Here is a 16632-nt window from a genome sequence, read left to right as displayed (position 1 = left end):
GGTCACCGCCGCACCGCTCAGGAAGAGCTGGACCACAGAACTCACCCCGCAGTCGAAGCAGTTGAAGGAGGAGTGGAAGTAAGGCCGCGTCCCGAGCCCGTACATTTTTATAAACATTTCGGACATAAAGAGTCCTAAGAAAATGAATTCTGCATAGTCTGGAGGGAGAGGGGGTGAAGACAGGGCGTGAGCAGGAAGCACCAGAGCTTCCAGTGCTCCCGTCTACCAGTGCCCTGTCCTGGGGCTGGTTCGGCCAGCAGCGAGGGGGTAGATGACTTTCAGTGATTTTGGCCGAGGGCTTCCGTTTCCCCTCTACCAAAAAGGAAACTCAGGGGCCGAAGCCATAGTACAGCGGGGAGGGCACGTGATTGCGTGCAGCTGACCCAGGATTGATCCAATCCCCAGCATCCCACAGAGTCCGTCAAGCACCGCCAAGAGTAATTCCTGAGTGCAAAGCCAGGAGAGGAGGAGGAGGAGGAGGAGGAGGAGGAGGAGGGGGGAGGAGGAGGGGGGGAGGAGGAGGGGGGGAGGAGGAGGAGGAGGAGGAGGAGGAGGAGGAGGAGGAGGAGGAGGAGGAGGAGGAGGAGGAGGAGGAGGAGGAGGAGGCCAACGCTTCCCCACTCGCACTTCAAGCCCTGCCCAGGTCTGATGGGCTGGCTGCAGGGCACTGACAGGGTCTGTGTCCTGTGCTGGCCAGCTGGGGCTTCTTGGGGGCTTAGCATAGTTTTTATTTTATTATTTTTGTTTTGCGCCCGCACCTGGCGGTGCTCAGGGGTTACTCTGGCTCTGCGCTCAGGGATCACTCCCTCCTGGTGGGCCTTGGGGGACTCCACGGAGTGTCAGGGATCAAACCCCGGATCTCAAATCAGCCACATGCAAGTCAGAGACTCTTCCCACTGTGCCATGTCTACAGCCCCTTAGTGCATCTTTAAACCAACCAGCCAATGAGAGAACAAGCTGACCGATGAAGTGGCTGGGAAACCAACCAAGCCACCAGTCAAATTACCAACTGATACATGAACCAAAGAACCAGCTAGCTCCAACTACAGCCAATACACCCAACTAGCCAGTCAGACAACTAAACAACTGGCTAACCAATCAGCGAATCAATAACCGCCCACCCACCTTATTCACCCACCCACCCAACAACCATCCACCCATCACCCAACCATCAGCCAATTAAACAACCAAGCCACCGGGGCTGTGGCCAGGGCGCCCGTCCATGCTGGCGCACTGGTTCCCACAGCACAGGGAGAGAGTGAGGGGGCCGATGCCCAATCCCTTAAGGCCTGCCCAGGGTCTTGGGGTGAGGCAGGGGCTGAGCAGGTACAAAGTCCCCAGGTGGCTCAGTGACCACGGCTGGAACCTGACCCCTGGGGACACGGCTTAAGCATGGGGCTCCAACCCTGCCTTGCCTCCGTGCCCAGCATGGGCCTAGCAAGGCCACTGTACTTCTTAGGGTCCTGCCTGGGAAGTGGGGGGTACTGAAGGGCGCTACAGACAGGGGCTCCAGTGCCAGGGACAGGGAGGCTCAGAAACGCTGACTGTCTGTCGCCAAACCAGGACAGGCAGAGCTCGGCAATCAGGGGGGCCTGAATGTGGGCGATTAAAAATAGAGTCTTGGAGGAGGTAGGACACACAGAGGCCTTGCTGGGAGGAGTCTCGAGGGGGGGGTGGACAGAGGCAATTACTACGGCTGGAACTAGGTCAGGGTTCTGGGAAGGAGAAGTGGCCTCTGGGGGGTTCCCTGCAGGAGGGGCACAAGAGCAGACAACGAGGGCCAGGACAGGACCTGGCCTGGGCTCCCGGGATCCTCTAGGCCGAAGCCCTGATTGGCGGCAGGGCTGCTGTGTTGATTCAGATCTAGGGGACAAGGGTCTAATATGAATTCAAGAAATGGGGGTGGGGGACGATATTACTAGGTAGGCAGCCATGATGTTCAGGGATCCTCACGTGGGGGGGTCCCCACAAGCCAGAGCCAGGCCTCTGCACCCAGACACCATACTTGTTGATTTCTTGAAACTCTTTACTTGTTAAGAGCTCTGCTACCTTTTACTGCACCCCAGCCAGGCAACCAGGGCAGCACGATGGATACAAGTTGGTGCTGATTTCTGGAATCCGGATCCAGAAGGAGGGGGTTGTTCTGGGTCCCTCCGGAAGGAACAGAAGCCCACAGTCTTGTTAGAGGGGGGTCTCGAGCAAAGCTTTCAGAGAGACATGAGGCGTGTGGAGTGGGGTGGGTCTAAAGAAGGGAGCAGACGTGAGGGGGGCCACTGACAGGACCCCCAGCCCCTAGTCTCTTGTGAATGCCTCTCAGTCACAGAAGATCAACTTCATCTTTTGTTTTATTTTGGGGCCACATCTGATGGTGCTGGGTGGGGGGTTCCCTGGCTCGGGGCCCCAGGGGAGCGAGTGGTGCTGGGGATGGGAACCCCGCCTCTGGCATGCAAGCCCCCAGGCCATTCCACAGCCTGGCGATTGATTTTAACCTTGGAGGGCAGCAGGAGGCTGGCCAGGAAATGCCAGGGGCCTCCTAGCTAGGGGGCTGCCCTTCAGTACAAGTCTTAGTAAGCAGTCGGGGCACCAGGAAAAGGCAGATTCCAGGGGGATCCCTGAAGAATCCCAAGTTACAGCAGCGAGAAATGTAGCAGGGAAATGGATATTCTGGTGGGCGTGGTCTTATGGGGGCCGCACTCCGTGACGGCGTGGCAGGAATAGGGGTTTGATTTGGAGGTGGGGCAAGATGGGGGCATGGCTCCGAGGGTCCTGGCTTGATGGGGGTGGGACCATTAGGGGCGTGGCTCTGCAGGGGGAGTGGCACGTGGGGAGTGGTTCAAGGATTAATGGGGATCAGGATTAATGGGGATCAGCAGGGGCGTGGCTCAGTGGGGGCGGGGCGGTACTCACAGAGAAAGTCTGACAGCCACTCGGGCTGGTTGTAGTGGACAATTGCCACACACAGCGTATTGAGGGCAACCAGGCTGAGCACGGTCCAGTAGAAGGCCTGAGTTTTGACCATGCGGCGGATGTAGAAACGCATCCTCCTCTCCTTTTTGTGAAAAAAGGTAGAGTTCTCCAGCTTGGCACTTTTAATGCTGGCTCGGGCGAAGGGAGAGCCTGGCAGAGAACAGGAGGGAGCAAGTCACGGGCGTCCCCTGCACAGCTGACGCTCCCTTTCCCCGCTGCCTAGTGGCCCTGTGGCCTCTGTGCCGGGGAAGAGGCTAGAAGATAAGACGCTACATGACATCACTATGATGCCCACGGTGTGGGGAAACAAGTCAAGCTTGGAGAGGGGCCACCACAGCCTCCACTGGCACCTCTGCCCGACATGGCAGGGTGCCTGGCAGACAGGAGGGACACTCCTACAGGCTGCACCGGTGTCTCTCTGGCTAAGCAGGAGAACTGTTTCTGAGGCTCCCATTTCTTTCTTTTTTTTGGGTGGGGGGCTGTGCTCCAGGCTTATTACTCCTGGCTCTGCACTCAAGGGTCACACTTAGTGGGGCTCAGGATACCCTATGTGGTGCCCGGGAAACCCAAGTCAGCTGTGTGCAAGGAAAGAACCCTGCCCATTGCACTGAAGTGTTTCTGAACCCCAAAGATGGCAGCTAACCCCCTCTGCTCACTGCAGAGAAATATCTTGGAAGTGGCAATGCTGGGACGAGGAGCAACCAAGCGGGTCCAGCCACCTTACAAAGGATGTTCCAGCAGGCAGCACCCCATCTCCCCACATCCTGTGCTCGGGGACATGACAGCCTTTCTGTCTTCTGCTAATTAAAGTCAGATGCCTGGTCCTCTCCACTAGAGAGTCGAGGGCACTCCTTATTATTATTTTTTTTTGTTGTTAACTACTACCTGGTGTTTCGTAAATGGGGCAAGGACAAAAATACTTATGCCTGGCAAAATGGAACTATGGAGTTGGGGTAAAAACAGAAGGGCATCACATCAAGTGAAGGAAGTGACAGGGAGATGGGTAAACACCAGGTGACCTCAACTCCCAGGGGGTATCCAAAGACAAGATGAGGGGAGGGGCAGCATGGACAGGTGACAAGCCTGTGGCCGTGGGTCACGGAACTGAGACTACCAAGCAATGGGGGGAGGCTTGGAGGTAACAGAGGCAGACGAGAGTGTCATAAGGACAACAGTGGGACAGAGGAGGGGGCCAGGCACCAAATACAGTGCCCGGGTACCGCCAGAAGCGAGCCTGGAACGCAGAGCCAGGAGTCAGCTCTGGGCACTGTTGGATGCGACCCAAATAACTGAACAGCAGCAGCTCATTGTGGAAATATGGGGGGGTCCTTCATGAAATAGCCTCACTCACGAATTTCCTGGAAAGAGACCAACTGGGAATGGTTTTGTCACGCCCAGGAGAAGGATGTTGTGGCTAGATGGGGAAAACCCAAACTAATGCAGCCTTGGGGCGGGTGGGGACCCCGCCTTCTCAGAGTCTCAGAGTGGGGGGGCCTAGGGTGCACACCCGCATACTTGGCAGGTTTATAAATGGGCCCCATGCTTTCGAAACTCAGAGTGGCTCTGTGAATAATGAGTTGAAAAGCTGTTAATATCTTTGATCCTATAATTATCCCCCAAGGAAATACGCCCAAGGGGTGGGGGAAGCACTGTATACAAATCATCACAGCCACCGCTCGCCAGGGTGGAGACAGGGACAGACTCAGCCCGGTGGCCCAACGGTGCCCTCGCCAGCCTGAGGGCGGGCAGGCCAGCCCTGGAAACGCGCTGACTTCTGGCCTGAAGGTCAGAGGCAGGGTTGAGTGAGGAGTGTAAGAGGGTCTGCGGCTGCCTAGCGGGAGAGAACGTGCAGACTGCTGCCTAGCGGGAGAGAACGTGCAGACTCCTTCCACCCTCCCCTACTTTCTGCCTGGACTCCCCCCTCCTCCTAAATGACATCTCCCCAGGGATCTCCTGCTCTGCCCTGCCCTGGACGCTTTCTCTTTCAAGGGGGGAAAAACCCATTTCTAAAACCAAGTATCCACTCTTTTTTTTTTTTTCTTTTTGGGTCACACCTGGCGATGCACAGGGGCTACTCCTGGCTCTGCACTCAGGAATCACCCCTGGCCATGCTCAGGGGACCATATGGGATGCTGGGATTCGAACCCGGGTCGGCCGCGTGCAAGGCAAACGCCCTACCCGCTGTGCTATCACTTCAGCCCCCAAGTATCCACTCTTGAGAAGGTCAAGACGGATTACGAGGGGGGGTGCGTACAGGAAGAGAGCCAGGGTGCCTCTGGTCTCATGTGCTGGGCTTTGCTGCAACCAACTCCTACTCAGACCCCGGTCCTCCAGGATGTCCTACCCCTCTGCCCCTCAGACGTCCATCTGCATACTCTGTCGTTCACTCTAACAGGAGCCCACTAGGGGGCCAACTCTGGACAGCTCTCGGTGGGAGGCTTTGGGAAATGCTACATCTTGGTGGGGTGATCAGTGTGTCACCCACCCCACAGCATACAGGCGGTGGGAGGCTGCTGCCCAATCCTGATCTCACTCCGCCTCCGTCTCTCCCAGACAGTGAGTGATAAGGGTCTTCCCCGACCAGGCAGGCAGGACTCACCCACTGAGGCGATGTCGGCCAGCTGATCCTCGGCCTCCTCGGGGTTCAGCAGGTCGGTCCTGCTTTTCTTGATGGCGGCTCTCCGCAGAGCTCCAACAATAGGAACATGACGAGAGAAGAAGCCATCACCCTTTCCGCAGGACAGGGGACAGGAGGGCGCAGCACAGCCAGCCAGCCCCCATACGCCGGCCCCGCCCCTAAACTGGCCCCTCCCACAGACACAGGCCCCGCCCCCAAGGCTCCTCCCACACACCCCTGCTCCAGGCCACATACACCTGCCCCTCCCACATACACAGGCTCCGCCCCACATACACCAGGTCCTCCCCACATAACCGGCCCCGCCCACATACACTAGCTCCTTCCACACATCATGGCCCGCCCAAACACCCGGTCCCGCTCTGGCCTGACCTCAGGGGACGAGCACCAAGGCCACCCCCTATCTCCACAGCCCCCTGAGAACCCTGCTCCTTTCCCCAGGTTCAGAGTTACCATCAAAAGGGTGTCTCTGGTCCCCGTCTGTCTCACCCTCGGCGAGGATCACCTCTTCTGTAGGGGGGGAAGGGAAGCAGAGCTGAGCCCCTGGGCCCCCAAGGAGGAACGGCCCATCCGTGTCTCTGTTCTCCCCACACCCGGCCTGGCGCCCCCAGAAATCCCTCCCTCACGTCACACACTCTTTCCTGCCCACCTGCTCTAACCACACTGGCTATCAGGACACTCAGCAGCTCAGCACCTGCCATTCCCTTGGCCTGTAATACCCTTCCAGGTCTCAGCTTCCAATTTCACACCCTCGGGATCCTGTTTAAATGTCCCCTCCCCAGAGGGGCCCTCCTCCAGCATCTCACCTCCAACCCTTCTTCCCGTTTTATAGTGGCATGGAAAGGCGGCTGAACCAAAGACCTGGCTTATCCCATTGAAGACCCCAACAGCCCTACACAGTGGGTGCTACAGTTCCCTCGAGGTTACAACTAAGCAGACACAAAGGCATGAACAGGAGGCAGCAGAACTGGAGTTTTGGGTTTCACTACAGAGAGGTAGGGGTGGGATTGGTTTGGTCACATCCAGCCATGCTCAGATACTGCCCCTGGCTCAAGAGATCACTCCTGGTGGTGCTAAGAGGACCATATGCAGTGCCAGGAATCAAACTGGGTACAGTTGTATGCAAGATAAGTGCATTAACCCTCATGCTGTTTCCACCTCGAGCTGGAAAATGTCAGTATTCTATACTGGAAGAAGATGCTGCCTTCTGACCCCGCCCCAAGGCTCATACAGTACAGTCCAGACTCCTGGGGAACTAGCAGGACGCTGCCATCAGACCCTCCTTCTTCAGTCTCCCCCTCTCACGTTACCACACACACAGTGGGCATGGTGCACTGTGTGGGCTCTGGCCCGGACTCCCTGCCGCTGGCTACCTCACCTGCTTTAGAGATCCACTCCATGTACCCGTTGAGCTCTCGTTCAATCTGCTGCTGCCGCCTGAGTTTCAGAAAAGCCCTTCGGTTCTCCACCCGCTCTCTTTCTTTGGCAAACTCCCTGCAGAAGTACACAAAAAAGAGGACGTTTCCCCTTGGTAGGCCAGGTGTTTTTCCTGGATGGGCTGGGGGTTTCCCATGAGTGGGCCAGGGGTTGCTACAAAGAGCTGTCAGGACTACCCGGAAGGGAAAACCCGTATTTTCTAGATGTGGGGGGGCACTGCCCAGTTTCCTATACTCTGCAGGCACAGCCGCCAGCTGTTGGCTCCGTCCTTGCAGTGCTGGGAAAGAAAAAGTTCCAGCCCCACTTTAAGTAGTTCCAAGGAGACCTAAAGGGAAGTACGGACCAGACCACCGACTAGGTCCCGCCTCTTCCTGCCTTCCCAGTTAGGCCCGCCTCTTCCTAATATCCTGCCTCCTTTCTGTCTAGGCCATGCCTCTTTCTTGTCTATCAGTTTCCTCTTCCTGTCTGGAATGGCCACAGTACATGAATGCACTGTACGGGCTCTGAGATCTTGAGGTATCTCTGAGATTATAAAGCTGCTGGTAGAGATGTCAGGGTAGAAATCTAGGAGGAGGGAGTGGCTGGAGATCCTGATGGCAGCACAGAGCTATCCTGCCATTCCTGACTTTGTGGGTTGAGAAAAATTATTTTGTGATTAAAAAAAAAAAGTTTACGGGTACGAGGTGGCCTGTGTGGTAGCACTGCGGGTAGGGCATTTGCCTTGCACGTGGCCGACTCAGGTTCAATCCCTCCGTCCCTCTCGGAGAACCCAGCAAGCTACCGAGAGTATCCCGCCAGCATGGCAGAGCCTGGCAAGCTACCCATGATGTATTCGATATGCCAAAAACGGTAACAAGAAGTCTCACAGTGGAGACGTTACTGGTACCTACTCAAGCAAATCGTTGAAAAACGGGATGACAGTGCTACAGTGCTACAGATTTCATATTTGGAAAATAGAAAATTTTTTTGGATTTCAGCTGCTCAGCTGAGAGGGTCATTGCCCCATCTGCCCAGGGCACGAGACAAGGGATGAGGCTCTGCCCCCTTTTCCTGGGAAAGAGATTGGAGATGGGAGGTGAGAGGGTAGGAGGCAAACTTACCCTGAAAGCACACCAAGCACAAGGTTCAGCATAAAAAAGGAGCCAATGATGATGAGAGGGATGAAGTACAACCAGTTCCAAGTGTTCCCTGAGGCATCGTTGCTCTGGGAGGGGGACAAGGAAGGAAGAAGGCAGGTTACCACCAAGGAGGGTTCAGAGGAGGGATATGGGGGCGCTGGTTCTCCCACACACTGATTGAACTGGCTGACCTCCCCACCCCTTAAAGAAATAAGGAAAGAGAAGAATAAAATCAAGCGGCAGAAAGAAAAGCAATAAGACTGAGAATGACAGAATTTGGCATCAACAGTGTTTGTTATATTTGAAGCACATGACCTACGGTCCCTAACTCATACTCATCTTTTAAAATGCAGAAGCTGAGACCCAAAAAAAAAAATAACAGCCAACCCACATTTACAGAACTAGCTCCACAGGAGTGGATGTGGGGTTTTGATCACTTGGTAGGGAACCGGGACCCATACACATGACATCTGGCTTAGGGGAAGCCTCACATTACCAGCTTCCAGAGAAAGGGGAGGATCCTTGGTGAGGGACACAATGAGGGACAGGAGCAGCAGCAGCTCTATGACTACTAGAGAATGCTGCACCCCCTCAAGTGGCTTTAAAAGCTCACCTGGGAAGCACAAACATTGTTGCCAGCAGAAAGGCTAACAGAGACAGACTGACTGTGGCATGTTTCGTGAGAAAGAGGGAGAAAAGGAACTGGCATGGCTGCTGAGGCATGGTGTATGAGTTTTCCAGAGAACCACACACTGGTTCAGAACTACAGAAAAGGATAAGCTCACAGTTCTGGAGGCCCCAAAGATAAGATGAGGGAACAGCAGGGCTGGAATCTTCGAAGGTCTCTGCAGAAGAGTGTTCCATGCCCCTCCTGTGGCATCTCAGGGTTTGCTGACAATATTGGTTCCCCTTAGCTTGTATAGGCACTTCTTCTCCCTGACAATTCTGTTAGAACGCTGGTCTCTGCATCTGATTCCCTTCTATTCAACACCAGTCCTACCAAATCAAAGCCCATCCTAATGACCATGTTTTCATGAATAACTTCCACAATGACCCCCATTTTCAAATAAAGTCACAGAGGTTGTGGGGGTTTTGTGGGAGTTAATGTTTCAATACAGGAACTTGGAGGTAAAATGGAACCCAATGCAACCCATCACCCAAAGTATAAATACTTCGTAAAATGCAGTGGAGGATCCAACTGAATTGTCTACTTGCAACAGACCTGGACATCCCCAAACAAAAACACGGATCTGTCTGTGCCCAAGGCATGAGCAAAGAGCTAGAGCATAGTCCCCAAGTTCGACTCCCACGACTATATGGCTCTCCTCCCAACATACAGTGCTGGATATAACATCAACTCATTGCTGTTTGGACACTGAAGAGTTCATCCTAGTTGGTTGGATATTACTGGAAATGGTATTCAGGGCTTCCTTAGCACTGCATGTACCTCCAACCCCAAATAACGGGGTCAGGTTCCATGAAGGTGTGTCTGACATCAAAAGGAACCTGAGCAGCTTAGTGTCAAGCAAGACAGAAAAAAAAATACAAAAAAACCCACATACACTCACTTCCCTTCATGCCAAATAGGCTTGAGCCTCTCATGGCAACCTCTAGGGGTCCTCTACAGCTGAGAAGTTTGCTTGTTTACTGTGTTCAGTGTATAAAATGGATGGAGCTCCTTCCTTATTATGGCTGTGTTTTCTCTATGTTTATTTTCAATAAAACATAGTTTTGTTTGGGCTGAAGTGATAGTACAGTGGCAGGGCATTTGTCTTACATGTAACAAACCCGAGTTCAATTCTCAGCACTGAATATATTTACCTTAAGCACCCCCAGGAGTGATCCATGAACACAGTCAGGTGTGGCCCCAAAACCAAAATGGAGAAAAGTGGCTTGGGGCAGGATGTTGGAGATAGTCCCCTGGGCTATCTCCAACATGAGCACAAGATTTACATGCAGAAGGCCTAACACTGGATGTCCAGCACCACAAGAACTAATAGGCATTGTAGGAAGCTGCCCCAAGCAGAGCCAGGAGTAAGCCACTCTAAAAAAAACAGCCACAGAGGGGCTGAATCGATAGCACAGCAGGTAGGGTGTTTGCCTTGCATGCAGCCAACCCGGGTTCAATTCCCAGCACCCCATATGGTCCACTGAACACTGACAGAGGTAGTTCCTGAGTGCAGAGGCAGGAGTGACCCCTGTGCATCGCCGGGTATGACCCAAAAAGCAAAGAAAAAAATAGCCACAGAAATTTGGTAGGTGGAGGGGACTGGAGAGATTAATTTAGAGGAGCAGCGCCCATGCCTGGCATGCATAAGATTGAGTTCAATGCCCCTCAATGCTGGGACTTCTGCAAACTGCCAGGAATGGCTGTGGCAGCCCCCAGGGCAACCAAGTCTAAATATGGAAACTGTCAGGCTGCACTGTGGAGCACAGGATCGGTAGCCAGGAGTGCTCCCCGTTATTTTTAGGAAGAAATGGGAGTAGCCTCAGAGCACCATCAGATGTAGAACAGACCTGTTTCATTTTTTTGTGTTTGTTCCTGCCATGGCGCTTGACGGTCCTGGCGGTGCTGAGGATCCCGTTCCCTTTTCCAACATTTTATTATTTGGTGGTACCCGGAATTGGACCCAGAGACATATACAAATCTTAAATAGCAAGCACATTCTGCTAGAACACAGATGTGCCTTCAAGATATGATGCGGAATTGAAATAACACAGTCATAATGTGACCCTGGGGTTCAACACGTGAAGTCAGTGCCATAGTGACAGGAAGTAGTCCAGAGGAGTCACAGCCCGAGAGATAGGATGTGGTCTAGACGACTCAAACCATAGAGACAGGAAATAGACGGTAGGGGGCTGGAGGAGAGACTGTTTTCTGGGGAGAGAGCTTCAGTTTCGCCAGATGAGAGTTTTGGGGATGAAGGGTCGGGTTGTTGCACAATCCCGTGATGGTGCTTCATGACCTCAAACCTGACACTTGAAAAGATGGTACTTTAGGGGCTGGAACAATAGTGCAGCAGGAGGGGTGATTGCCTTGCACGTGAGCATCCCCGGTTTGATCCCGACACCCATAGGGTCCCCTGAGCACTGCTAGGAGTGATCCCTGAGCTCAGAACCAGGAGTAACGCCTGAGCACCGCCGGGTGTGGCCCAAAAAACAAAACAAAAAGATGGTACTTTTTATGTGCTGCTTATTTCCCCATAGTTTAAACATTGAGAACAATGAAAACCAACAAAGCCATCTTCTATCACAGACACCAGTGGGTCCCAGGGATGATGCATGTGCCAGATTTCCGCCCATGTATGGCTTCCAACAAGCCCCTGGGGGGAGGGGCAAAGCAGCTCTGGCTTTGGAAGGTTCTAGAAGGTTCTAGACGGTCTAGGGAAGTTAGCAGAATGGGGCTGGAAAACAGACAGGCAGCGCTGGTTTCCTGCAAGTCTCCTTGGATGCAGTCGTGGCTGCGGCCTCTTGTCCCCATTTCGTAGGGCTAAATATAGCCCCGGGAGAGAAGCCAGCCCAGGCAGGGAGGAGGGAGCATGAGAAGCAGGGCGGGGAAAGGTGAGAGACAGCCCCTCTACCCAGCCTGCTCCCACGGCAGCACCCTACAACGCTCAGACCCCTGCCCATGACCCCACCATCTACCGACATGCTCCCCTGCTAACAGCCTCCCCAGGCCCCAGGTACTATCAACCCCCTTAAGAGTCCCCAAAGGTTGAGACTGGAGAGATGGGTGCTTGCCTTGCATGTGGCTGACTGGGTTGCATTCCTGGCACCCCATATGATCCCCCAAGCCTTCCAGAACTGAAGGCAGAGTCGAGTCAGCCCTAAGCACTGCTGGGTGTGGCCAAAGGGGGGAAAAAAAACCTTAAAAGGTGACATGTCATCCCTCTGGTCCCTCCCTGGGTAGGGAAACTGAGGCAGAGTCTTTAAATTTGGTATGTGGTATTCTTTCCAGCCATAATAAACTCAAGTGAAGTTCTATTCCCCCACTCAAATAGTAATCCACTCTCTTTGCTGCCTTGAACAGGAAAATTTGAATTTCCGGCATTAGGGTTATAGTCAGAGGAGTCTTTTGGGGGAGCCAGTGAGACAGCTCAGTGGTAAGGGGTATGTGCAGCTTTATTCGCTGTAAAATCTATGTGCATTAGATTTTGTGTGGTGCTGATTTGAGGGTACTACTTGTGAGTGTGTGAGTGTGTGTGTGTGTGTGTGTGTGTGTGTGTGTTCTGCCTCTCTGCCCCTGAGCCTACTCCCTAAGCTTTGCAGAAACCTGAATTCCCAATCTCTCCAGCCCCTTGCTCCATAGTATTTGCTATCCAGTGGCCCACGATAGCCTTAAAGGGGAGGGAAAAATGCTGAAGCGGTGCTGTCAGCCCACAGCAAGGCGCCAGCCACTTCAAAAGCCCTAGAAACGCTCCTTCAGCAAACTAATGGCCAGGTCCAGTACACCCTTAAGTGCCTTCTGCTTTAGGCTTCATTTTCTGCTCGTTTTGAAAGGATGGTTCATTCAGAAAAACTAGAGAGGGTGTTGAGGTAGGGGGAAGGGGAGGGGGGAGGAAGGGGCAGAGGGAGAGGGAGAGAGAGAGAGATTCAGAACACCCAATTTTCTAGTCCAGGGTAAAGAAATGGGGGTGGGTGGTGGCCTGGGCGGTGCAAAGCCTCCAGTGGCCTGGGGTGGGGGCCCGTCTTCTTTCCAGTCCTGCTTCCTAAACTCCTCCTCTTTCTGATGAAACCTTTCTCAAGGCTCTCTCTGCCCAGGATAACACCCCCACTCCCTCCCTCTCCCACCCACGCAGCCCTCCAGTCACCCAGCCACCCCAGCACTCTGCAAACACCAGATGCCCATGTGAGGCCCCAGGACCTTTTCTCTGGTTGCCCTGCTCTTCTGCAGTGCTCTTCTCCGGGGTATCACTCTTTTGTTTTTGTTTTTGGGCCACACCCGGCAGTGCTCAGAGTTCACTCACGGTTCTGACCTCAGAGATCACGCCTAGCAGTGCTGGAGGGCCAGATGGGATGCCAGGGATTAAACCCAGTCGGTTGGCTGCGTGTAAGGTAAGTGCCCTACACTCTGCACTATCACTCAGGTCTGTCCCCTCCATGATTTTAATTTTTTTTTGTGCTTTTTGGGTAACACCCAGTGATGCACAGGGGTTACTCCTGGCTCTGCACTCATGAATTACTCCTGGCAGTGCTCGGGGGACCATATGGGATGCTGGGATTCAAACCTGGGTCAGCCGTGTGCAAGGCAAATGCCCTACCGCTGTACTATCGCTCCAGCCCCATACAGTGATTTTAATTTTAAAAAGTTGGGAGTGGGGAGTCTGGAAAGATAGCGTGGGCAAGGTGCTTGACCTGAGTTCAGTTCCTGGCCCAGAGCACCCCTTATGGTTCCCTGAGCACCGCCAGGAGTGATCTCCGAGCACAGAGCCAGGAGTCAGCCCTTGCAGGGGAGGGGCCAGGCCAGGTCCTGCGGGGCCTGCATCGATAGAGGCTGTGTGCAGGGGCCTCTCAGCCCACGGCAGCCCAAAGGGAACCCATGTCCTTGCCCAGGAGCAGCTGCCCCCCAGCCCCCCGGCGGCCCCCACACCCGCTGCTCCGGCCCATCTGGCGGGTGCATGTCGGGGACGGCCCCCATGCAGGCTGGAGGTGATTCCTGGCTCGTGTCGGCGTCCAGATGGTGAGGGGGGACCCTGTGACAAGGAAACACGTGTCACCCCAGCGCTGTCTGTTCTGAGTCTTGGGCAAACGGACCCTGGGGAAGCCAGGCGGGAGCAGCAGGCCCTCCTGTTCCCTGTGGGAGGTGGCAGGGAGCAAAGCAGGGGGGGTGGAGGGCGGAGGAGGGGGGCGCTGGTCTCAGTTTCCTCATCTTCCAAGAGGGAGTGTTTGGGGCCAGAGAGAGAAAGAGGGAGCTGAAGGGGCTGAGGGCAGGTTCTAAACAGTCCCCGGCCCTGCACGGGCCCCTCTACTCCCCAGCACTGCCAGCGTCACTCCTGGTAGTGCCTGGGGGAGTCACTCCTGGTGGTGCCTGGGGGACCATGTAGTGCCAGAACTCAACCCAGGTCTGCCACCTGTAAGGCAAGCACCTAACCCACCACACTACCTCCCTGGCCTTCTCTTTTGGTTTCGGATCTAGGCAACTGGTAGGGCCAGAGTGACAGGACAGCAGGAATGGTGCTTGACTGGCACATGGCCGACCCAGGTTCGATCCCCAGCACTCCAGAAGGTGCCCTGAGTGCCACCAGAGTGATACCTGAGTACAGAGCCAGGAGTAAACCCTGAGCACTGCTGGGTATGGTCCCAAACCCCACCTCCCAAATTAATGCAACTTGAGATAGAAGGAGATCTGGAATGAATCGTACCTACCGCCCGCTTCTCCCAATTCACGGTTAAAGCCTGAACCTAAGCAATGTAGGAGGAGGAGGAGCCTTGGGGGGGCAACGAAGCTACAATGATATTCTGGGGGTCGCAAAGATAGCACAATAGAGAGGGCGTTTGCCTTGCATGCAGCCAACCCGGGTTCGATCCCCAGCACCCCATATGGTCTCCCAAGCACCACCAGGAGTGATCCCTGAGTGCCAGGAGTAACCTCTGAGCATCACTGGATGTGATCCCCAAACCAATAAACAAAGATGGGCTTGTGGGCACAGGCGCCCGCCAGCAGGCGCACAGTGAGCCTGTGAGGTTGGCAGTGGTGCCCCACGTGTGCCAAGACAGAAGGCAGCGCTCTCTGGGACCGTTACCGCCCCGTCCCCTGCCCGCTCCCCACGACTCTCTGTGTGCCCCTGCACCCAGAGGCGGGTCGTCCTGATGACACTCGGTCCCCTTACACGCAACTGGGGCACACATCCTGAGAGGAATCTCCAATGGCACTGAGGTCAGTGGAGGCAAACAGGCCGGCCCCACCCCCAAGAAGACAAGAATCAGGAAGCCAAGAGGGTGGGGGAAGAAAAGGAAATAAACAGGAAATGGGGAACCCCAGAAGGGGGCCTAGTGTCGCAGAAGCACGTGTGGGGGAGCAGCTGCCGCTCCTTCTACTAGTCTGGGGGGGAGGACGGGAGGGGGTTCAGTCTAGTGAGGCTGATGTCAAGGCTGTGATACCAGCTGTGTCAGGCTCCCCGAATATCACTAGATGTGGCCCCCATTAATAAACAGGGCTCACCCCCCAAATCTGCCTGGCTCCCTCCTTCTCTCCCCACCCCCCACACCTGGAGCTACCTCCTCAAAGGAGCCCTCCTGGATAGTCTGGTTCAGACTAGCTCCTCCCGCAAGCCCAGGCTTCCATCTCTGTTATGTCACCCCTACCCCGGGTGACCCCATCTGCTGACGGTCCTGATTGTTTCTGCCTGTCTCCCCGACCCAGGTGGGCATCGCAGTCTGCTTCTTGTCAATAGATTCCCTTGGACACTTCCCGACACCCAGGAGGCGCCCCATGAATAATTAAGAAACCAAAGAATGGATCCCGACGGTGCCAGGCCACAGGACATGAGGTTCTGGGACCCAGAAGCCTGGCCCACGACGTGGGGCCCGGAACTCAGGGATTGAGGGTACTGGGATAGGATGCCCCTGCACCCCAATGCCGAGCTTCACGGCCACACCCACCCACTCAGCTCTGACGGCTGCAGCGGCCAGAGCTGGGAACTGGGGCTGAATGGGGGTCCACAACTCCCAAGCCACAGAAAGGGGCTCGCAAAGCCAGTGGGGGCAGAAAGGAGGGGGTCTTTACATTTTCAATCTTTGTAGAGAGAGGATAGAAAAGGAAGGGGAGAGAGAGAGTGAGAGACAGGCAAACTTTCTCATCAGAGGCCTGTTGGAAGAGATAATGTGCTAGGTGATGCCTTCATGCAAATCAGAACAGCTGTCTCTTGCGTTTGTACCTGTCAATCTGCCATTTCCTCATGGTAGACATCTACAAGGGTTATTCTTGAATGGTGCTCCTGGAAGGCCATGATTTGTGCAGTGAGCAACACGAACAACTGTCCATGGCCTGCTCCTTTGGCTGCCCATTCTCAAACTGACCCCCCCCCCATCTCTACCCCATCTTAAAATGAGCCACTGATTCAAAGAATGGGTTCTTGTAAAAATCCTTCCACAGCTTACCCTCAAAGGGGAGGGGATTCCTAAAGGACGCCCCACCCTGCCTAGCAGAGAACTCAGCTGCCCTGCCAAGTAGAAGGATGCCTGCTATTGCTTTTCACTTCCTGGGTCCAAGTGGTAGAATCTTAACTAGGAATTTTAGTCTTTGTGTGTATGTGTGTGTGTGTGTGTGTGTTTGTGTGTGTGTGTGCACGCGCATGCGTGCGCGCGCATGTGTGCAGCTGCAGACTGGAGGCTGGAACCAGCACAGGGAGAGGTCGGTGTGGGACTGCATCAGATCCATCCCTAACATTTCCAAAACCTACATGAGGCCTGACAGAGGCCCACCTCATCTGTGTAAATATTTAAAAACTATTAAATAAATTATACATGTGTGCT

At 54.5% G+C, this 16632-nt stretch overlaps 1 protein-coding gene across 5 annotated transcripts in view; it reads right to left on the bottom strand.

Moving 5' to 3' along the window:
• The window catches only part of CACNA1A (calcium voltage-gated channel subunit alpha1 A), a 115169-nt gene that overhangs the window by 43063 nt on the left and 55474 nt on the right, over window positions 1-16632 (bottom strand). For 4 of the 5 annotated variants that reach the window (XM_055126215.1, XM_055126212.1, XM_055126214.1 and 1 more), the window contains exons 7-12: window positions 8140-8243; window positions 6981-7096; window positions 6058-6112; window positions 5567-5664; window positions 2908-3117; window positions 46-158 (exon numbers count right to left, since the gene is read on the bottom strand). In XM_055126215.1, the coding sequence (XP_054982190.1) occupies window positions 46-158; window positions 2908-3117; window positions 5567-5664; window positions 6058-6112; window positions 6981-7096; window positions 8140-8243 (696 nt within the window). Of the gene's footprint in view, window positions 1-45; window positions 159-2907; window positions 3118-5566; window positions 5665-6055; window positions 6113-6980; window positions 7097-8139; window positions 8244-16632 lie in introns of all 5 variants that reach the window. The other variant, XM_055126213.1, reaches the window with a different exon arrangement.

This window comes from Sorex araneus, chromosome 2, assembly GCF_027595985.1.
Source record: "Sorex araneus isolate mSorAra2 chromosome 2, mSorAra2.pri, whole genome shotgun sequence".
In the NCBI taxonomy this organism is placed as follows: domain Eukaryota; kingdom Metazoa; phylum Chordata; class Mammalia; order Eulipotyphla; family Soricidae; genus Sorex; species Sorex araneus.
The sequence above is the reverse complement of the archived record's forward strand: the minus strand, read 5'-3'. Positions and strand labels throughout refer to the sequence as shown.